We start from the raw sequence: 22066 nt of genomic DNA on the forward strand, positions 1-22066 counted from the left end.
TCAGGTCTTTCTGAATCCAGGGCCGGTGCCCTATCCACTGCGCCACCTAGCTGCCCCCCCCCCGGGATAATCTTCAATGATGCTTTTGTCTTTCCTAGGCTCCCTTGGCCCAACCTGAGTCCCCCACAGCCTCAGCTGGGGATGAACTCCGTTCTACCCCAGAATCAGGGGAGTCTGACAAGGAATCAGTCGGCAGCAACTCTACCAGCAATGGGGGAAGTAGGCGAAAAGAGAAACCAAAGCAAGATCAGGAGAAGGATAAGAAGAGAGCAGATTCAGTTGCCAACAAGTTGGGCAGCTTTGGCAAGACTTTGGGCAGTAAACTCAAGAAGAACATGGGGGGCCTAATGCATGGCAAGGGTGCCAAACCTGTTGGGATCGGGGTAGGGTCTGGGGTGCCGCCTAGTAGCAGTGAGATACTGGACAAGAAAAAGAAAGGCTCAGTCAAGGGCTGGAAGGGCAGCAAGGAGGACACATCTGGGGATATTGGTGGGCCTGAAAAGCCCACCCCTGAGTCTCCAGGTGATGGAGGGAGCAAGTATAGCCAGGAGGTGAGGCTGAGCTTGAGCATTATGAGAATTGCAATGCAGGGGGAACGTAAGTTTATTTTTGCTGGAAACCTGAAGATGAGTCACCGACACCAGTACCAGGAGGAGATGATCCAGCGCTACCTGGCAGATGCTGAGGAGAGATTCCAGGCTGAGCAGAAGCAGAAAGAGGCAGAAAGGAAAATGAATGGAGGGGGTGGAAGTGGGCCCCCCCCAGCGAAGAAACCAGAGCCAGATGGGGGAGAAGAGCTCCTGAGCCCTTCCCCTGAGGCCAAGGCTGCACTCTCCACCAGCCACCCTGGGGGCTTCACTATCCCCAGGCCAGCTGGGGGTGGTCCCCACTGCCAGGACCTTGGGAGGCAGGTGGCAGGGGGTCCCTGTGGAGGGGGACTCCCCTCTTATGCTACCTTCCCTAGACAGTGCTCCTCAGGGAGGCCCTACCCCCATCAGGACCCAGTTCCTTTGGAGAGAGACACTCATTCTGTGGATGGAAACCCAGGGGGATCGTTGTTACCCTCCTCCTTTCGTGTAGCAGACAGCTACAGTAATGGCTACAGGGAGCCCCCAGAGCCGGATGGTGCTGATGGATGGGGTGGAGGGACAGTGGAAGACTTGGGGCTTCCCCTGACCCAGAACAAATGCAAACAACCGAACTGCAGCTTCTATGGACACCCCGAGACCAGCAACTTTTGCTCCTGCTGCTACCGGGAGGCACTGAGGAGGAGGGAGCAGGAAAGGGGTGGGGAGCTATTGGTACACAGATTCTGAATGGGGGTGGAAGCTGGGAGGGTAAGGGGGCAAAACAAAGAGAGGTAAGCACAACTGATTGGCTCATGGTGACCCAGCCCGGTGTGGGTAAGGCTAATGCAATAACTTCTGTGGGACCCAACCCAGGCTTCAGGGTGTTGAGAAGGGGATGGGTAGCCCAGGCTGCTAGGAGCTGGCCAGGGCTGGGTAGGGGCACTGAGGAAGGTACCTCAAAAACAGTAGTGTCCCCCATGGAACTGGGTGTGTCAGGGCAGGAGAAGCAAATGGGGACACTGTTGTGGTTCCACCCAATAACCTACCTTTCCCCATCTTGGGGTGTTAAGGGACAGTTACCTATTGGGACACCATGAAGCTAGTAGAGAAATAGGCTTGAGGTTGGTGGAATAAAAGACCAAAGTTCTTTGTAGGTTGGAAAAGTATGTGACAGAAGGGAGGTTAAAATAAACTTACTACTGATTTGGATTCAGGTAGAAAATGGGGTAGGGATTCTCCCTGGAAGAAGCTAGCAGGACTGGGCCAGTGATTGGTTGGGGGTGGGGAAAGAGGGCAGGATTTGGTTTAAATCACAAGGTTTACTATTTCCTGGATGGAAGGAAATAATTTTCCTGTGGTTCTGTTTCCTCCTTAAAAAGAACAAATTTGAGAAGTCTGTGTCATTTATTCCAGTTTTGAAGGGAGGATTGTTGCTTGTTCTTTCCTACCTTTTGTGGGTCACAGTTCAAGCTGGGTGGAGGTAGCTGCCAATTGATGGGGTTATAATTTTATTTTTTATTTTAATTGTCTTATTTTTAAAGCATTTTGTGGAGGGATAGAGGCAGAAGAGCAACTTCTATGTGTTTGGGGTTTTTTCTGGATGGATTTTGCAGAGATAGCTTGTAGAGATCATGATTTTTGGCCATATCAGTAACTAAACATGGGGGTTTGGGTGGGATATGAGCTTGGCTTGGTGGGCGAGAGATAACTGGCAAGACTGTTAAAAACAAACCCTAAAAAAACCTAAACCTGCTATTCCCATCCCATTAGGAGCACTGCTTTAAAGTAGAATGAAAAATTATTTTATGTACTAATTTGTTTGAAAAAGAAGAAAAACACACAAAAAGATTTCTTTTTCTACTTGTGTGACATTTCTCCTTCCTCTTCACTTCTGGGGAGTGAACTTAACATCTAGGCTTCTTTTGTTGAGCCATAGCTGACCGTAGATTTGTGGGTAGTTTATTTTAAAATGAAAATTAATAAAAAGTAATTTACAAGAAGATATTTTTTATATTAGGACTGGAGACATTTAGAGGCGGAGGTAATTTATACAAGAAGTGGGGAATTAGTGAAACATGACATTTTGGAGTTACAACCACAGACTTTACTCCCAGTGAGCTGATTAATCCTTAGATTAATCCCTTTTTCTGGCCACCTATCTCCCTTTGCTTGGGAATGGGGGGGCCCTTCGCAGTTTGCACAAAGCACAAGCCAGGACAGAGGTGGTTCTGGCCCTGACCACTTCTGAGAGCTTTAAACAGAGGACCTTTCTTGGTCCCATCTGCAGTGTCTCTCTTTGACTTTTCTTAAAGGTGTCAACTATGCAATTGCATCCATTCCTGGATTTGTTCAGAGAAGGAGAATAATTATACCTAGCATCTGGAGGGCTGGTTGAAACTAATATTTCTCTACTTGGAGTTTCCTGAGATGCTTTCTCACCTTACCTACTCCAAAATGTACTCCTCCCTGTTTTTAATTGAAATTTTCCCCCTAATACCTAGGGGACAAAGATAAGGGCTTTCTGCTGGCAGATGCAGCTGGGGAATTTTCATTAAAAAGAGGGGCTCTTTGCTCCACTGTCCAGAGAGAGTGAGTGGTTGGGGACAGGGGGTATAAAATTTCTACTACATGTCAGGGTTGCATATAACTAGATGACGTGTTTACCTGTTTTCCTTCTGTTTCTCAGCCACAAAGCCTCAACTTTGCTGTTTTCTGTAACCTTATTGCCTCTGGCTCTTCTCTCTTGGATGCTCTTGAAAAAATGGTTATTTGATTTTAAATAAGCAAAAATATCCAAAGACAAATGGGGGTGTCTGGGGCGAGGGTGGAGAAACTGACCTAGGAATTTCTATGCTTCCTCCACCCCTTGACCTAGAGAGATGGAGGCAGATCCAAGAGAAAAAAGCCAAAGAACTTTCAAGCATCTTCCTGCTCAAAAAGAATGAAAAGATACTCTATCATTCTTTTGAGTTTGAACTCTAGTTAGGTTCTAGTTTGATACTTTTTTGTTTTTAAATTTGAGAGTGAGAATAGAAATGAAATTATTACAAAATCCTCCATGCCAAGTGTTGTGTTTTTTTCAATAAAGATGTAATTTTAACTCCACTCCCTTTCCCCACCCCCTCAAAAAAAAAAGTTCTTAGTTTCCTGGCTGAGGATGGGTTGGGATGTAGGTTGGGTCTCCTTCAAGCCCTGTGGATTTTTCTTAAAAATTAAATTATTTTTTTAAATGGAAGAAGGTAATTATTTATTGAGGCATTGAGACCCCACCCCCTTCTCAATGTGAGGAGGGGTCCTGAGATTAATAGCTATTTTTCTATAGGGGAAGATGGGTGAAAGATTTTTTTATGGGGGATGAGGAGGGATCATGATATCCATGAGATCATGACAGTGGGTAAGTTTGTTTTATAGCACCAAGGCCTTTAGAAGGTGAGGGAGAAGGGGGAAAGTATCATTAGTATTTTAGGCATGGATGTGGATGCCCTGTTAACAATCTGTCTGGTACTCATTTGAGTTTGAGAGTGGTGTATATGTGGAAGGGAGGCAGAAATCCTTTAACCAAGACTAGGGATGCCCCCATCTCTCAGTCTTCTAAGTGCACTTATCCTCTTGCAGTACAGGGCTTCAGGGGTTCTGAGGACAAGGAGCTTTTCAAGGTTCTTGTACTTTCCTTTCCCTTTGCCTCAAGACTTTTGCTGTTGGTCCTCCATCCCACCCTCTCATTTCTTTTACCTTAGCCATGTGATTCTAGGATGTTGTGTAGGGACAGTCCTAGAATTACTCCAATATCTTTTTTTTTAAATTCCCTCTTTGCCCTTCTGATTGTGCTTAAGAGTTGTGTGAGAGTTAATCCAGATTTTCCCCTCTTTTAATTGGTTTAGCTTTTAATTGACAAAAATCTGTAAAAGGGTTTAAAAATTCACATTTGGGGGGATGGGGTTTGGGGGAGAGGTCTCAAATCTCTCCTAGTTAAACTTACTGCTGTAAAAGAGCCAGAGGTGAAAGGGGTGGGGTTGGGGGGGGACAGGTGCTACCTTCTCTCTCCCCCTTACTGATTCCTTCTCATTTATGCAAAACCCTAGAGCTCACAGACAAAAATAAAAAAAATTTTTAAAAGCAAATGGCTTTGGATCATGTGTTCAGAAAATGAGATGTCACTCTGCAGATGGTGCCAATAAGCTTTTCAATCTCCAAACAGTTTACTTAAAACCCAAGACGTTGTCTTAAGTTGATCTATGACCTCTGCAATTAGCCAAGCCTCAAATTTGAGGGTAGGGTTAAAGAGGCACCCCTACCCCCACACGCATATACGCCCGTAGTGGGTGTACTTGACCAAGAGGGGTGGGTAAGGTTAACCCTGTCCCAAAGTAAGGAATTCCTTGGATTGTAGTAGCTCTAGGTAGAGTTTGGCAATGGGAGGGGGTGGGAGACGAATAGGAAGGGGTCCGTTTTCTCTTTGATTAGTTCGTTCTTCCTCAGAAGAAAGAGAGCTAGAGTTTGAACCAGGTAGAAGAGTGGAAAGCTTAATGCTGCTATTTGACATTAGGGGATGCCTCGGCCCTCCCCCCCCCCGCCGCAACACACACAGCTGAATCATGACCTTCATTGGGCAGCTCATTTCTTTTTCCTCAACACTTTCTTCATGTTATTTTTTTCCTGCTTTTCCCTGTAGTCAAGTGCACAGCAGCTTCATAATGAGTCACCCAGGCCCCAGCAATTTCTCCCACTTTTCAGATGGAGAAAGGACAATCACTTAAAGCCTGAGGTCGTGACTTTGGTTCAAATAATTCCATACTCTAATCTCCCCAGTTTAGCGTCTTTTTTCTCCCCTTCCCTTCCTACTTTTCAACGCACAGAGGGAGGAAAGGGGGGTGGTGTCCAAAAGCAGAATAGAATGGGGAATACTGTAGCTGGGCAAAAGTGCTAGAGTGGAGGTGGGCAGGTCTGTGGCCTTGTTTCTGTGCGTATATCTGGGTCTGTGATTCATCAGATGACTCACTGAGCTCCACCCCCTTCACCCTCCTACCCTCCCCCCCTGCTCTGCTCAGATGTGGCTTGAGAAGGACCAGGGAAAGTGGTAGTAGGTGGGGACTGGGGGGGCTAGGGGAGAGTAGAACGTCCTTAGGGTTCCAACAGCCAGACTTGTCTTGTGAGGAGGTAAAAATCGCCAGACTTCAGCGCTGCTGTTCACTATTACCTGCGTTGTTTTCTTTCCATTTCTGGCCAGAAGCTAACCTTACTCTTGTATCTTCCTGTACCCTGCTTGACCATGAATGTGTGGGTCTTCCTATTCCTCTATGCTCCCTTCTTTCTTTCCTTTGATTTGCTTCCCCCAAGTAAGTGTAGAGATACAGCAGGGGGAGCCTTGGGAGGGAAGAGGGGTACTGAGGCGAGAGATACATAAGAATTTGATATTTCTTTCCTCGTGGATACCTCAGAGAAACTGACCCTCTCTCACTTCGTCCCTACCCAGATTTGAGGGCCATAGTGCATGCCAGAATTTGTGAAGGTGTGGAGTCAATACCAGACTGACTACTTGTCTCAGGCTCCATAATAGCTTCAGGATTTCCACAGTTGCAGCCAAGGCAGAAAACATTTAAGGTCAAAGCGAGAAAAGGGAGGGGTGGGAGGGGTAGGAAGGGTGAGGTGGCATGGAAAAATCCGGGGCTCCAGAGTCCCTGTTTCCCACCTTGGCTTAATTGTTTCTAGGGATTCAAAATAAAACAGCCGCTCATTTACATTTCATTTTGCATCTTATTTTTACGTTCATCTTGGCTCTATGTGCCCATTTTTCTCCAGTGGCTTGCCGCCTCTCGAACTCCCCACCCCAGAGCCTGTCCCGAGGGACTGCTCCAAGTTGTGTGAAGAGGTGTCCTGGCCCCCAGCCCACACTGCTCAGAACATGAATCATTGATTGTGGGGGTATCCAGTGTTCAGAGTGGGAGGTGTCTGAAGGCTGCTCTAGTTCCTAATTGGTTGCAGGCTACTGGTAAAGGAAAACCTAGGGGGAGAAACAGCCTGTCCCACACGTGAGTTTGTGTTTTATCTCCTCGGCTTAGTCCTTACCTCCACCTACATTTAACCACAGAGTCAAGGTACATCCCTTTTTCTCTCTGCCTTAACCTCCCTTGATATCCCAGCTTTATGTCTCTGAATGTGATGGGAAATCCCCAGGGGCCCAACCCCTTTACCCCACCCATAGCAACTTCTTGTCAGATTTGAGGGAAGGAGGGATGCCTCATTATTCTTCTTTCCATAAAAAGAATGACTACTTCAGCACATGGGGAAACACACAGAGACACACAAAATAATTGTGCCTCAAGTTGGAGCCCAGATTGAGTGAGACTCCTTCCCCCTGAGTTCATATAATTCTGTTTAATTGTCTGGATACCTCTCGGGTACCTCTGGGTACCCTCAAGGATCCTCTGTGCTGATCAGTAGGAAGTGGACTGGAGAACTCTTCACACAGACTCATGTATACTCCCAAATTTGCTTTCTCAGCCTACTCTCTTAAAACCCTTCTCCAAACTCTCCTCAAATTGGGTGTGTTCCCCTTTAAGGGGCAGGGCATCTCATTTCCACCCCTACCCCCCCAATCTCCGGAGTAGTCTGAAGTTTCCAGAGGACCCTGAGTCGCCCCCCAACCAAAGCCCTCTCTCCCTTACCCCAGAAAAGAACGCTGTCTAAACCTTTTTTTTTTTTTTTGCTTTGCCCCCTCCCCAGCCCCAGTCCCCATCTCTTCCCTTCCTTAGGACTCAACCTTCTCTCAGTTGGGCCAAGACTTCCCTGAGTCTCCCTACATCACCTCCCTCCCCCTCCCCATCCCTCAGTTCCCCTGAATGGAGCCAGGGAGATGTGGTGGGGGGGCCGGGGCCGGAGCTTCAACATTCCCCCACAGAAGGAGCCAGACATGGGGGTAAGAGAAAGGGGAGCTTCAGGGAGGGTGGCAGGGAGGCTAGGGTGGGAGCTATGAAATGGAGTGTATATCTGACTTCAGGATAAGTTTGGTCTAACTGTTGCTGGATTGCTCAATATCTCTGTGTTTCTTCTGAGTCTCAAGTTCACTCTTTCATTATTCATTAACCAGTTCTTCCCCTTATGCTGCCCCACCCCAGACCTGTCTTCCCTTATCATATCTAGACCTCAGTTTCCCTTGAATATTTGAATATTGGCTTGGAAAAGAACTGGCTGTCGTATCCATCATCCCAGATCTTGTGCATGCCACCCCACATGGACAACTCAACAGGGGAGATGAGGGGGGTGGGATAAGATCTGGAATGAACTACAAATGAACTTTTTTTTCAGCTCTTACGCCCAAAGTCCATGCAGGTGAGTGGGATGGAAGAGCCAAGGAGTCCACAGACTAGCAGTTGCCCAGCTCTTCGATGCCTCCCAGGTACTGAAGACCCTTCAATATCCCTGACTCTAGGTGATGCCCTCAAAAACTTCAATCCTCCCTGACCTTCCTCTCCTCAGGGTCTTCACTCCACTGTGATTTCCCCCAGCACAGACCTTCCTTCCTCGTAGATCATCCCCTTCTCTGTTCAGAGCTAACTGTAAGCTTGGATTTCAGGTTCTGTTACTCACCTAGAAGATGGTGGGCATGTATGAAGTGATGACCTTTCCATTGACCCCCTGTTTTTTTTGTTTTGTTTGTTTTCAAGAGCTCAGAGTAGGGGGAGAAACATTCATCTGTTGGCATCCTTTTTGTTTTTGTGCAGGGGAGAAGAGTGGGAAGGTTGTGTGTTTAGGGTAGATGGAAGGAGATTTGTTGAGAAGGGAATACTTTTCCCTTGCATGACTCATCTTCCCCCCTCTTCTCCTTCCTTATAAGGGGAACAGGTCTTGGCCTGGGCACCAGGAGTGAGAAGGGGGCTAGAACCTGAATTGCCTGGGACCCTGATATGTACCAACCAGAGAGTGTTGTTCCGCCCCCACGGCTGGCAAGGGAGGCAGGTGAGGTGGGAAGAAAATTGAAAGAGACAGGTGGGCTAACGTAGGGAAGGGAGGCAAGAAGGGTTAATAAAGCCTGTTCGGGACAGGGCGGGGCAGGAAGCTTTCTCACAGGCACCTCTTACTGGGGTAATTTTCAAGGAGTCTGTCTGGGAGAACCAGGGACTACCCTGGGTAGGGAAATCTCTGGGGAAAACCATAGGATCGTAGATTGAGAGTTGGAAGAGGAGTCAGAGGTCACAAAAATGTGTTTTTACAGCTCCTCTGCTTTATTCTCTCTTAGGACTCTGCACTGAGCAGTGACTACGATTTTGCTCTCAGCAATATTGGACGGTTAGAAGCTGGTAATTGAAAAGAGTGGACCTTTTGTAGAAGCTGGGTGAGAGGGTGCAGCTGGAGGTGTGGGAGAGCCCCTGTCTCCAGACTCCCAGGTTGTGAGAATGGATGGGCTGGAAGAGTTCCCCTTGGGTAGGGAGGGCCCCTGGTTTCTGGGTTATAATATTTTCTGACCCTTAACCCTTGACTTCAGTAAGTGGCCTAGGCAGGCCCCAGATTCTTCGTCCAGGGTCTCTGCTCAAGTTCATGCCTGATGAAATTCTAATTCATGGACGAGACTTCCGGCTTCTAAGAGTTGGCTTTGGAGAGGGGGGGCTGGAGCCCCTTGCCTTTAGGGTAAGACACCCCTATCCCCGGAAGCACCCATGTGACTCATTCCTTCCCTCTTACTCCCTCTGGAGATGTACTCCTTTTGCTAGGCAACTCCATAAAATTTCCTTTGGGGACAATAATAATTAATTATTTATTATTATTATTATTATTATTATTATAGTTAGCATTTACACAGTGCCTTATAGTTTGCAAAGCCTTTTTACATTTTATCCCATTTGATCCCTAATAGGAATCCCTTTTAACTATACGATAGACCAGCCTTTCTTAAGCTATTTTTGTGTGTTAATGGAGCCTTTTGGCAGACTGGTAAAAACTGTGGACCCCTTTTCAGATAATGTTTTTGAAAATTCATAATTTAAGGAAATAAAGACTTGCAGTTAGGGGTTAATGAAAATGAAGATAAATTTTTTTTCCCATTCAATTCATGAACTCTCTGAAATATTGTGTGTGTGTGTGGGGGGGCGGTCCATGGACCCTAGTTTAAGAACCGCCATACACGATAGATCCTCTCAGATCTGCCTTTCAAATCCTTCTTTCTATGACTTACCAGCTCACGGTTCTAGAGACTGTTTTTATTCTGATAAGAAGTAGAGAGAAACATAAATCCTGTTCCCTTCTATTTCTCTTTCTGATCTGAGCCAAAGGGGTGGGCTGGTCATTTCTTCCATAGGTGGCCATGGCGATAATCCAGGCTAGAGCCCAGAACAGTCAAGCCCAACAGTATGATGGAATGACTGTGAGCAAAGCTTGTGAGTAGAAGATCTTTGGGGGGGAGGAGGTGGAGAGTGATTTGGGATGGGACAGAGGAAAGGTGAGAAGTTGGGGGAAGCAGGAAGGCAGAGGCCCAGGTGGTTGGGGTCTAGTCTGGCTAGAGACCAAGGGTGAGCTGACTGATACTTCTCTTTCTCCCTTTCTCTAGGTTGTGGCCTGGGCCCCAGTGAGCCACCTGTTCCCCTCTTAGAGACCCCTGAGGAATGGGAGGCTGAACGGAAGAAGCATGGGGCCAGAGGCTGGAGGGTCAGCACAGTAAATGAGAGGTTCGATATATCTACCAGGTGAATCCAATGTTCTCACATCTCCATCTTCTAGTAGGCATGCTCAGCCAATCCTTCCAACCTAAGGATAAACATTCAACCTGCCTCCTGGAGAAACTTTCACCATACCCCTTGACCCATCACTCCCTTAAACCTGACACCCCTCTAGGATTACCTTCCCCTCCCCAATTATAAACATCATAGTCATACTATGAGGTCATTGAGCCAAGCAGTGATATCAACTTCAACTCCACAGTCTCCCTCGATACTTCTGGGTCCCTAGACAGACACTGGACAGCGAAGTCAGAAAGGCATTTGGTCACTTCCATCAGGGGCGCGGACCGGTCAGTATGGGGATGGGGTCAGGGTAGTGGGTTTGGGACCACCTGGGACAAGTGGGAAGAGGGGACAAGGAGTCTCTCTTCCCTATAATGACCTGTCTGAGACCACTATACCACCCTGCCATTTACAGCGCCTATGCTGGCATCATCCCGGAGGCAGTGATCTTCTCCGCTCTGGTGGCTTTTATGAAGCCAGTGATCCTAATAGAGAGGATATCAGGTAAAGGAGAGGTTTGAGGGGAGAAATCAGGAGTTGGGAGTCAGGGGACAGCCAAGGTTCCTTATGCTTCTTCCTTCCTCACTCTCTTCTTTGCACCCACAGGGCAGTGGAGTTACTACTTCAGGCTGGGCATTCGGATATTGTCCTGGTGGATACTGTGGATGAGCTACCCAGCCTTGCAGATATCCAGCTTGCCCACTTGAGGCTTCGGGCCCTCTGCCTGCCTGGTGAGGTTGACTTCTAACCCATGACTCCTAGACCTACCAATTCTTTTGCCCACTCTGGATAAGTGACCATTGTCCCACTGATCTATTAACCTTTCATTCTAGTAAAAGGATGGGCTCCTTTCAGTAGGATCCTGAAGACCTACTTATTCTTTCTGACTCTCTCTGATCACTGATTCTGTTCTTCTTAACCCTTTGGACCTCATTTCCTGAACCTTGAATCCCAAATCCTCATCTTTCCTGACCCTTCCTGTTCCTCTGACTCTTCTCAACCAGATGCAGCTGATGAAAAATGGCTTTCAGCTCTGGAGGGAACGAGATGGCTGGACCACGTCAGGTGATCATCCCCTTCCTATACTCTGCCAACCTGCACGTCTCACTTCAGCCTTCCATTAAGCTGGAGTCTTCCATGAGTTCCTCCAGACTTAACTACCTTCTTCTTCCTGGAAGTAACTACGTTTTAGTTTTGATGGGGGAAAAGGATGGCAAGATGCTAAAGTCAACCTCCTATCTTTACCATGATGATCAGCAGATGACTTTTCTAACCCCTAGAGTTTGTTATTCACCCTTTACCACACCCTCTTCTTATCAGGTCCTGTCTTCGAAAGGCCAGTGACATTTCGGTGCTAGTGACCTCCAGGGTCCGATCTGTAGTCCTTCAAGGTAAATCCTCAGATTATCCCAGCTCTTCCCTACCTCTATGTCTCTGGGCCACAAGATTGGAGTCTTTCTGGGGAAGGTGACACAGAAGTCTATTTGTTCTCTCCCATGCCCAGTTCTCTTCTGTCCCACAAGTTAGAAGTTACTCTTGAGATCTCTTATCTCTTCTGCATCAATCTCAGTTCGGCATGAGAAAGGACAACAAGAAAGCAGGCAGAACAATTGAAATTCTCTCTCAAGCTCTCTCAGTCCTAACTTACTCTTCACTTCACCCTTTTCCATGTCTGTCTTCCTTTTATCATGATTTGTTTTTCTCCTGTCTTCCTCCTCGCCCCTTTCACTTGCATCTGTTCCCTTTCAACTTTATAATGCCCTTTCTTTCTGATCTTTCTAACCTGGCCTCTTGATCCCCAAACTTTACTAAATCTTCCTTTTTACCTCCCAGAACAAGGTGACCGTGATCTCAATGGCCTCCTCTCTTCACTTGTCCAGCTTCTTTCGGCCCCTGGAGCTCGGACCCTGTATGGCCTCCAGACAATTGTCCAGCGAGAGTGGGTGGCAGCTGGACACCCTTTCCTGACCCGTCTGGGAGGGTCCGGGGGAAGTGAGGAGGTGAGAGGGAATTGGGTGATACTGAGAAGGTGAGGGGATGGTGAAGTTGATTTGGATCGACTGGAGAGATCAGTGGAATAGGTATGGAGAACCTTGGAAGAGTATTTGTTAAACAGGTGAGGGTTAGAACAGGTCTAGAGTCTCGGAGTCTTACAGCACTCCCTATTTACCTTTAAATCCTCATCAGCAGTCCCTGATGAGGCCTTTAAACTTTCAATCCTCCAACTCCAGGCCCCAGTGTTCCTTCTTTTCCTTGACTGCCTCTGGCAGCTGGTCCATCAGTTTCCAGCAGAGTTTGAATTCTCCGAATTCTTCCTCCTGGCCCTTCATGATAGTGTCAGGGTTCCTGACACTCCCACCTTCCTGAGAGACACCCCCTGGGAACGGGCAAAGCAGAGTGGGCAGGTTAGTGATTTTCTCCCTTTGCTTTTCTTGGGCTGTTCTTGCTACATTTTAATCATGAGCTTTTTTGCGGGGTGGTAAGAAAATGGGAAGAGAATAAGAAGTAAGGAAGTTGCCTGGTCAGTAACTGCATGGTCTTTGTCAGAACCCTCTAGCCACTGAGATTCCAAGACCTTTAGGGGTTTTTTTTTGGGGGGGGGTTGTTGGGGTATGTGGGGGGGGTAGGTGTTGCTTTATAATAGTACCCCTCTGATTTGAGAGGACAGTGGAGAGTTTCCAAGGCCGAGCTAATCATCTTTTTTTTTTCTTCCTTTACCTAGTTCAGCTCCTATACCAAGGTTTATACAACAGGATCCCCTCAGTCTCCAGTTGGAGACCTTGTCCCCAGACCACTGAGTGTCTGGGACTGGGGTCTTCGATATAGCCATCAGCAGATACTTCAGTTCTATAATCCCTGTTATGAACCACACCACAGCTCAGATTCCTATCCCCCTAAAGAACAGGTAAGCCTCATTGTAACGGGGAGAGAGAATTAGGATGGTGGGGAAGAAACAGTATCTTGAGTTTTTGCTCCTGACTCTCATGGCCCCAAGTATTCCCCAAGGGGACATGTATTCTAGAAGGAGATGAGAGGAGAACAGGGAACTCGCTTCCCACCCAGCCTATGAAGAAACTACTCCTAATTCAATATTCCCTCCATTTGTCCTTCTGAAGTCTTAGCCCTAATCCCTGGGGAGGGTAGATGAGGCCATAAGGAGATGCTGAAACTCCAGAAGGACTGAATGGTTTGGTAGTGATCTGACCCCCCACTTCCCTGCAGCCAACTCCAGTGACTCCTGGCCCTCCACGATCCATATTCCTCTTCTCTCGGGGAACTCTGACCCCACTGAACCAGCTCTGTCCTTGGCGTGATGGCTTTTCTTCACTGACGTCCTCATCACGATGGCTCGTCCGACACAATACATCCTCTGATAGCCTGGCTGACCAGGAGTGGGGACTCCCTCCTCACTGGGGGCCCTCCCCTTTGCCTCCGGGACTTCTGCTGCCTGGATTCCTAGGGCCCCAGATCAGACTCTGGAGACGCTGCTACCTAAGAGGGCGGCCTGAGGTCCAGGTAGGGCTGGTATATGAAGGCAGGCATGTGGGGTGGCAAGTGGAGGCCGAAAGAAGGAAATTTGGCAGGGCAGGGGGGTTAAGACATCAATCAACAGGGGCAGCTAGATGGTGTAGTAGATAGAACACCAGCCCTGGATTCAGGAAGTCCTGAGTTCAAATGTGGCCTCAGACATTTGACACTTACTAGCTGTGTGACCCTGGGCAAGTCACTTCACCCCATTGCCTCACCAAAAAAAAAAAGACATCAATCAACAGACATTTATATTAAGTCCCTTCTATGTGCCAGGCGCAGGGGAGACAAAGGCAAAAATTGAAACATCCTTTCAAGGAGCTTCTTCGGAGAAGCCAGCATTGAATGTAAGATGTTTACTGTGATGCTGGAACAGTCTGGGGAGATCTGGAACTACAAGGGCATATGAGGAAATATCAGAAATAGTGAAGGCACTGGGTGGGTGGGGTGGCCACACAGATCTTCGGTGACATTTTTTTTTGTCCTCTTCTCTCTTTCAGACGGGTCTATCAGCCCCAACAGTCTCTGGACTCTTGGATGAGCTGGCCCAGCTCCAGGAGCTGCTGAGGGCATGGTCATCAGGTGCATTACCTGGGGCTCAGAGGAAGACCAAAGACCTAGATACCCCTCTGTCTCCATCCCGATGAGATGTCTGGCCCTCTTTAAGGCTGTGGTTTTCTTTTATCTTCAAGATCTTCCCTTCGCCTTAACCTCCACCCTCTTCTTTTCTCCAGTCACCAAACAAGCAATTAACCTGCTATCCCTGCCATTCCTCCAGCCCATAAACACAGGACCAGATTTTGATCTGGAAGGGACCTTAGAGATCTAGTCTTGTTCTAAAATGGGCTAGCTGGCTGTTTGGTGCATTGGGGAACACATAGAACTGGGGCTCAAGAGACCTGGGTATTCTTGTCATGGCTCTGACTCCGTATGACCTTGAGCAAATCACATTTCTTGACCTCATTTTCTTAATCTGTAAAAATAATATATGTACAGAGTGACCCAAAAGTCTGGTTTAAGCTTTAATGACTTAAAGCTGCATTAAGACATTTGGGATAGCGTGTGTGCGTGCGTGCGTGCGTGCGTGCGTGCGTGCGTGCGTGCGTGTGTGTGTGTGTGTAATAGGTTTGTGGCTATTTCCAGGTGTGAAATACTGTGATTCTAGTCAACCCCAACTCCAGCCTTTGCTCCTCCCTCTAATTCCCCAGAAACTGTTTTGTGTCTGAAAATTTTTTTCTTGTAATTATCTTATTATTTAGGAAATTAACCTGCTCTCTTCTCCAGGACCATCCCATCCTTTGTGGTTTTACTGTTGTATAGTATTTGAAGGTGGAGTTGCTGGTTGTGACTCTCACCAACATAGCCCACCCTAGACCTACCTATTCATATTCTTCCTTTGGCCTGCCTCTCTAATTGTTAATTTCTAGTTCTTCTCTTTACAACTTTCCATGGAAACAGAATGGAAAAGGGAGAGAAAGAAGGGGAATCGCTCTTACTATGTGCTAGGTATTGGGCTAAGTGCTTTTTACAAATATGATTTCATTTGATTCTCACAATAATCCTGCACAGTAGATGCTATTTTTATCCCAGTTTTACAGTTGAGGAAACAGAGTTAAGTGACTTGCCCAGAGTCACACAGCTAGTAGGTGTTTGTGGCCAGATTTGAAATCAGCTCTTTTATACTCCTGGGCCAGCCCTCTATATCCTCAGAGTGGAATTGGGAGACACTCTACCACAGAAACCATCAATGAACAGTATTAATACAAGCTCTAGGTTTTGCTTCTGAGAAGACAAATGTGGGAATAAGTGCTAGGATAAAGTTGGGAAAATGGGGACAGAAAATCTTATACTGTAGGAATGATGTGTGGGCACAGGCATCTTCATCCGACTGACTAACCATTCATTACCCATCACCCAATTTCAGTTTCAGGGAAAATAAAGCAATGAGGAGAAGAGACCAAGTGAGAATTGTGGTGGATCAGTCCCAATTACAGGGGAACTGATGTGCAAATTTAGTACATGGCCTAGATTAGAAAGACTGTTCTGTGACTTTTAGGGGGATGATGTGGATGAGTTTCGGTTGTGTTGGGGGTCAGGCTAGGACCAAAGACCAAACTCTGTGAAGTAAGCTAAGATCTGAATTCATGGAAGTTCCAGCCTTAGGTCTCTTGAAAGATTCAGAAGTTCCTGGGAAGTAGTGTGGGACCACGCCTTTAATTGAGAATAACCAATAGGACAGGGGTGGTTCTGGTTTGGATAACAAGAAGGTGTTTACTCCTTCAAGCCGGATTTGTTAGTCACTTGCTGGAACTTGAGGGAATAAAATCACATTTCTAATGGAATAATTTAGTGTTTTGAGCTAAAAGTCAGCCAACGTCTCTCCTTTGATACATTTCCCCCACTTGTTAATCTTAATGCCTTTCTTCTGAGACTGCCCCCAGTTTATCCTGTATACGTCTTGTTTGTACGCGGCTGTTTGCATGCTGTCTCCCCATTAGACCACGAAGTCCTTGAGAGCAGGAACTTTGTTTTGCCTTTCTTTGTATCCTCAGTCTTTAGCACAGTGCCTGGCACATAGTAGGTGCTTCATAAATGATAGTTGGCTGATTAGGTCACACAGGCAATAAATAGAGTAATGCGCTCAATGTGTGTGTGATGCACCATCCAAGGAAGATGCCTAATTCAGGGAAGGGAATCAGCACACAGCATGTGCTAGGTAGGCACTGTGCCAAGGGCTTTACAAATATTAGCACATTTTGATCTCCACAACAACCCTGTGAAGTAGGTGCTGTTATAATTCCCATTTTACAGTTGAGGAAACTGAGGCACGGAAGTTGTGACTTTCCCAAAGTCTCATAGCTAGTGTCAGAAGCTGGATTTGAACTCAGTTCTTCATGACTCTAGACCCATTGCTCTATCCACCACAACTTTATTGCCTCACGAGACCCTTGCAGGACAGAGCCAGGCAGTTCCACATCTGTCCCAGGAGTTGGATCTCAGGACCTTGCACAATCAGTGCCCCTTAGGTCTTCTTTCTCAGCCGGGCATTCTGAGTGCTGGGGTGCCAGGCAGGTCGTCGGGGGTGAGGGCTGGAGGATGCCCGTTTGCCCAGCTAATAGTAACAGTAGGTGGTGGGTTTGGCATCGATGGATTGGAGCCAGGGGGGCTTCAGTGTGGTGTGGACTTGTGAAGCTGGCTGCAAGAAGGACTATGGGGCAGAGGTCAGTAAAGGGCAGCAGCAGCGGCATCGTCTGAGGTTTTTTGCAAAGCTGCCAACTTTAGGGTCCTTCCCCGGTTACTAAACCTCCCCGGGCCTCAGTTTACTCAGTTGTAGAACGAGGTAAGGTTGGACTGGATGACCAGTACGCCCTTTCCAGCTCCAGAACCCCATTTCTCCTCCCCACTTCCCAGAATCGTCCCCACAAACTCTGGGTTGGGGGCGGAAACGGCCTCCCGTTGCTATGGCAACGTTTCGGCGCCGCCATGTTAGGACGAAAGGGAGCCTTTCGGAATCGTTGGGCAAGGAGCTGCTTCTCTAGGGACTGATCACATTTGACCTTGATTTGGGGGTGGTTCTCATACCGTCCTTTCGGGGTGAGGGGAGGGAGACTAAGTTAAACTGTGAAGGTCGGGAAGTCAAGATTATGTGATTAATTATTTTGAAAAATAAAGTTTTGTTACTTTCAGGTTTCTGTTGTTCGCGGTCGGGGCTGGGAGTGGGGGAGGAGAGCCGTTATTTATTCCCTCCCCCAAATCACGTGAAGGAGGCCTCGGACGGGCCCTTCCGCCCAGACACTACGTGACCGACTCCCAGCACCCCCTCAGGCTGCCCGAGCCAGGTCAGCCAACATGGCCGCTCGCGCCCGGCGCTTCCAAGATGGCCGCTGCCGCGTCCCTAGCCTGCGCTCTTCCGGCAGCCCCGCCCCTACCGCTGCCCCGGAAGCGGAAGCACTCGCGGTGCGGGGCCGCTGCCTGGAGACGGCGGGAGCACATTCAGTATGGCGGCGGGGCCCATCTCCGAACGGAATCAGGGTGAGTGGGGACGAGGCGGAAGGCCCGGGATCGCGCCCGCACGGGCCAGAGCCCGGCTCGTCGGGAGGGCCCGGGGCCGGGGAAGGCGCGTCGCCGCGTCGGAGAGGCCCGGAGGCCTCCGCGACCCCATGGCAGAGCCGGCCGCGGGGAGGGGGCGGGAAGGGAGGGCGCCCCGGGCGTGGAGAAGCCGCCTCGGGAGGGTCGCTGCCGCCCCGCGGGGAGGGCCGGCGATGACGTCGGGTGGGTGTCCGGCCGCGCCGCGGCCCTTCCCCATTCACCGCCGCGCCCCCTTCGCTCCGCAGATGCCACCGTGTACGTGGGGGGCCTGGACGAGAAGGTCAGTGAGCCGCTGCTGTGGGAGCTCTTCCTGCAGGCCGGGCCCGTGGTCAACACTCACATGCCCAAGGACCGGGTAACGGGCCAGCACCAAGGTAAGGGGGGCGGGAGGGGAAGGCTGTGCCTCAGTGGGCCCGTCTGTAAAAATCACCCTTGTCGAAGGAGGAGCTTGAGCGGCAGAACGCCAGACGACGCCACAGGAGCGAAAGCCTGTGCGGGGTCAAGCGTGGGTACTTTACTGCCCTGTCTCCTGGAAACCCTTTCTGGCGTGGAGTTAGTTGTCTTGGGTTTCTGTTATGATGAAGAGCATGGAGTTCTCTTTCCCTTATGTGTATGTTGGGCTTTTTTGTGGGGGTGGGGCAAATTATACCCTATTTTGACTTGTATCAGACGGTGCCCACGCTTATCTAACCTGTCCACTACCTTCCGCAGGCTATGGATTTGTGGAATTCCTGAGTGAGGAAGATGCTGACTATGCCATTAAGATAATGAACATGATCAAACTGTATGGGAAGCCAATACGAGTGAACAAAGCGTCAGCCCACAACAAGAATCTAGACGTGGGGGCCAACATTTTCATAGGGAACCTAGATCCCGAGATCGATGAGAAGCTGCTCTATGACACCTTCAGCGCCTTTGGGGTTATTTTGCAGACTCCCAAGATCATGCGGGACCCTGACACGGGCAACTCCAAGGGCTATGCCTTTATTAATTTTGCTTCATTCGATGCCTCTGACGCAGCAATTGAGGCCATGAACGGGCAATACCTGTGTAATCGACCCATCACAGTATCTTATGCCTTCAAGAAGGACTCTAAGGGAGAACGCCACGGCTCTGCAGCTGAGCGACTTCTAGCGGCACAGAACCCCTTGTCACAGGCAGATCGGCCACACCAGCTATTTGCTGATGCACCACCCCCACCCTCTGCCCCTAATCCTGTTGTGTCTTCCTTGGGATCTGGGCTTCCTCCACCAGGTAAAACATGAGCTCCATGTGTGGGAGTGAGGGTCAGGCTAAGGCTGGAGGGACTAGGAGAGAGAACAGATTGTCATTGTGTAGTGAGGAAGTAGAGAAAGGGTTATGGAGATGGGAGATTTAGAGAATAGTAAATGTGGTAGGGTTTCTTGGAGAAGCTGTAGATGTTTCATTTGTTTAAATTGCCTCTTATTGTATGTGTAATTTGTGGAGAGGAAGGGTCATTCTCTTAGGTGGCAGGTGGGTATAGGGACATGGTGGGACAAAGTTTCTGTGTTTTTGATACAGACTCCTCTTTCTCCATTTCTTGTTAGGTATGCCCCCGCCAGGCTCATTCCCACCTCCGGTGCCACCTCCTGGAGCCCTTCCTCCAGGTATACCCCCAGCCATGCCTCCCCCACCTATGCCTCCTGGGGCTGGAGCCCATGGCCCTCCATCAGCAGGAACCCCTGGGGCCGGACATCCTGGCCATGGACACTCACATCCCCATCCATTCCCACCAGGTGGGATGCCTCATCCCGGTAGGTGTTCTGTGCTGGGAATGAGAGGGACAAATAGGGGGGTGGGAGGATGGGTTTTATGTCTTGGCTCTCTTCTCTTTTTCTTTTATATCTTATGCCTTTGGCTCTTCCCTTGTCCCTCCTATTCTTTCAACCTTCAATTCCTGATTCTCTTTCTGGGATGATACATGATCCCCTAGGGAGAACTTGTGAGAGTAGGAGATGGTTTTTATACTTGAACTAATCAAATTTTATATTTCTCTTTGAGGAAGATAGTCTGGGTAAGTCCTGTTTCCTACCAACTTTATTCTCCACATGAATCTCCCCTTCCTTTTCTCTCATCCCACCACCTCTTCCTTTTTCTTTTGGACTCCTGGCTTTCTGTTCTCTTCTCTTTTCTATAACCTTAGCTTCTCCCTTTCCTCCTCCATTTCATTTTTGTGTCTTCTTTCTTTTGTCTAGGTATGTCCCAGATGCAGCTTGCCCACCATGGTCCCCATGGCTTGGGACACCCACATGCAGGGCCCCCAGGCTCAGGGGGACAGCCTCCTCCACGACCACCACCAGGAATGCCTCATCCTGGCCCCCCTCCTATGGGAATGCCACCCCGAGGACCCCCTTTTGGATCTCCCATGGGTGAGTAGACTCCTACCCATCTCATACTTTGTCCTTTCTTAAGTTTTTTACTTCTAGGTTACTGCTCTCCTTTCACCTTTCCATGTCTTTTATCTTTCCCCTCATGCTGATATATTCTATATTTCTTGTTATCTCTAATCTCTGTTTTTCTCACATAGGTCACCCAGGCCCCATGCCTCCCCATGGTATGCGAGGACCTCCTCCGTTAATGCCCCCACACGGATACAGCGGTCCCCCTCGACCTCCACCCTATGGCTACCAAAGAGGACCCCTTCCTCCACCGCGACCCTCCCCCCGTCCACCTGTACCCCCTCGTGGTCCACTTCGGGGTCCTCTTCCTCAGTAGAGCCAAATTTCTCGACAACCTATTGGGCTCCTCTGAGACTTTCCCTGTCTTTTGGACCAGTCAGAGGAACTGTTGCCCCCTGGGCCTGGACCACCCCTTTCTCCCTCAAATTTGTCCTTTTTTCCAGTGTGGATTTTTTTCCCCACTGGATTTTTTTTCTATGTTGGGCTACACTTCTTCCCCAGATATTGACAGTTAATAAAGTTGAATCCTTTGTTTATCCTGTATGGTATTCTTGATGAAGTAACTTCTCTCTCCTTTCAGGAAGTGGAGGGAAGGGAGCAAAGATATAGTAATCTAGCAAGTGTGCATTTGCTGCTTGACTGTTGATTCTTTTCAACATTATCTTATTTATTCTTTCACTTTAATTCACCTAGCACTTACTAAGGGCCTCAAACTGTGCTTGTGATGGGGATACAAAGACAGAAATAAAACAGCCCCTTTCCTCAAGGAGCTTACATCATTATTATTATTTCTGAAGGGAAATGATTATGTAACATAATATTTACGTAAAGATATATAATATAAATTATTATTTCTGGGGGGAAATAATGTGCAGTGATGAGCAAATGCAAAATATATACAATGTAATTTGGGGGGATGGTGAATACTAGTAACCATCGGGGCAATCGGGAAAGGTATTTTGTGTGGTCCAAGAGGCAGGAATGAGAAAGGAGAGCATGCCAGACATGGAGGACCCCTTTGCTCTGAAGGGGAAAGAGAATATCATGTACAGGGAATAGAACTTAGGCCAGTCTGGAACATAGTGTGGGAGGGTTGTGATGTGAAATTGGCCTATTATGATAGCCCCCATTATGAAGGGCTTTATAAATACTAAGCACAGGAGGTTGTAATGTATCCTCAAAAGAATAGCTACTAGGCTTCTTGGGCAGGACCTGCCCCTTAGGAATATCCATTTGGCTGTAGAAGATGGTTTGTAGAGGGGAGAGGCTGGGTGTAGGGAGACCGATTATAGACTGTTGAAGCAGTCCAGGCTGGAGGTGAAGAGGGCCTGAAATAGTGTGGATTTAGAGGGGTCGGATGGGAAAAGTATAGAGGTAGAATCAATTGACTTGGCAACTTGATATGTGGAGGATGACTGAAGAGTAGATTGACTCTTAGGTGGTAAATGTCGGGGACTTGGAAGGATGGTGGCACCTTGGACAGAAATGGAAATGAGGTAGGTTTATGGTAGAAGATTCCGTATGGGACTTGCTGAATGTGAGATGCTGCGAATGGCACATCCACGTGGAGATGAGTTCTTTGTGTAGATTTGGGAATTCTAGACATATTTGAACCCATAAGACATATAAAGGACAAGAAAAAGATCCTTTTCTATCAGAAGTAGTTTATACCTACCCTTTTCTTATTGTTCAGTTGTATCTGACTTTGTGACCCCTTTTGAGGTTTTCTTGGCAAAGATGCTGGAGT

The 22066-nt window shown here is 48.2% G+C and overlaps 3 protein-coding genes across 3 annotated transcripts in view; all 3 read left to right on the forward strand.

The window, feature by feature from the left end:
- OTUD7B (OTU deubiquitinase 7B) overlaps positions 1-4690 on the forward strand; it is a 78080-nt gene extending 73390 nt beyond the window's left edge. The window contains 1 exon segment of the mRNA XM_078154918.1: positions 99-4690. Coding sequence (XP_078011044.1) covers positions 99-1316 — 1218 coding nt within the window. The 3' untranslated portion in view covers positions 1317-4690.
- A 1673-nt stretch (positions 4691-6363) lies between these two features.
- Positions 6364-17496, forward strand: MTMR11 (myotubularin related protein 11). The gene is given in 19 exon segments (XM_021004200.2): positions 6364-6664; positions 7293-7427; positions 7430-7485; positions 7875-7965; positions 8404-8525; positions 8806-8866; positions 9052-9194; positions 9862-9940; positions 10111-10246; positions 10482-10569; positions 10698-10786; positions 10889-11013; positions 11287-11347; positions 11603-11673; positions 12116-12282; positions 12514-12687; positions 13005-13187; positions 13505-13798; positions 14311-17496. Coding segments are annotated over 18 exon segments (2106 nt in total). The 5' UTR covers positions 6364-6664; positions 7293-7408; the 3' UTR covers positions 14458-17496.
- A 239-nt stretch (positions 17497-17735) lies between these two features.
- On the forward strand, positions 17736-20855 carry SF3B4 (splicing factor 3b subunit 4). Its single transcript, XM_021004186.2, has 6 exons — positions 17736-17842; positions 18145-18273; positions 18611-19153; positions 19468-19674; positions 20116-20289; positions 20448-20855. The coding sequence occupies exons 1-6, from the start codon at positions 17809-17811 to the stop codon at positions 20633-20635; spliced, it is 1275 nt and encodes a 424-aa protein (XP_020859845.1). The 5' UTR covers positions 17736-17808; the 3' UTR covers positions 20636-20855.
- Positions 20856-22066: the final 1211 nt, after the last annotated feature.

Source organism: Phascolarctos cinereus, unplaced genomic scaffold (genome assembly GCF_003287225.1).
Source record: "Phascolarctos cinereus isolate Bilbo 61053 unplaced genomic scaffold, phaCin_HiC Scaffold_5;HRSCAF=322, whole genome shotgun sequence".
NCBI classification, from domain to species: Eukaryota; Metazoa; Chordata; class Mammalia; order Diprotodontia; family Phascolarctidae; genus Phascolarctos; species Phascolarctos cinereus.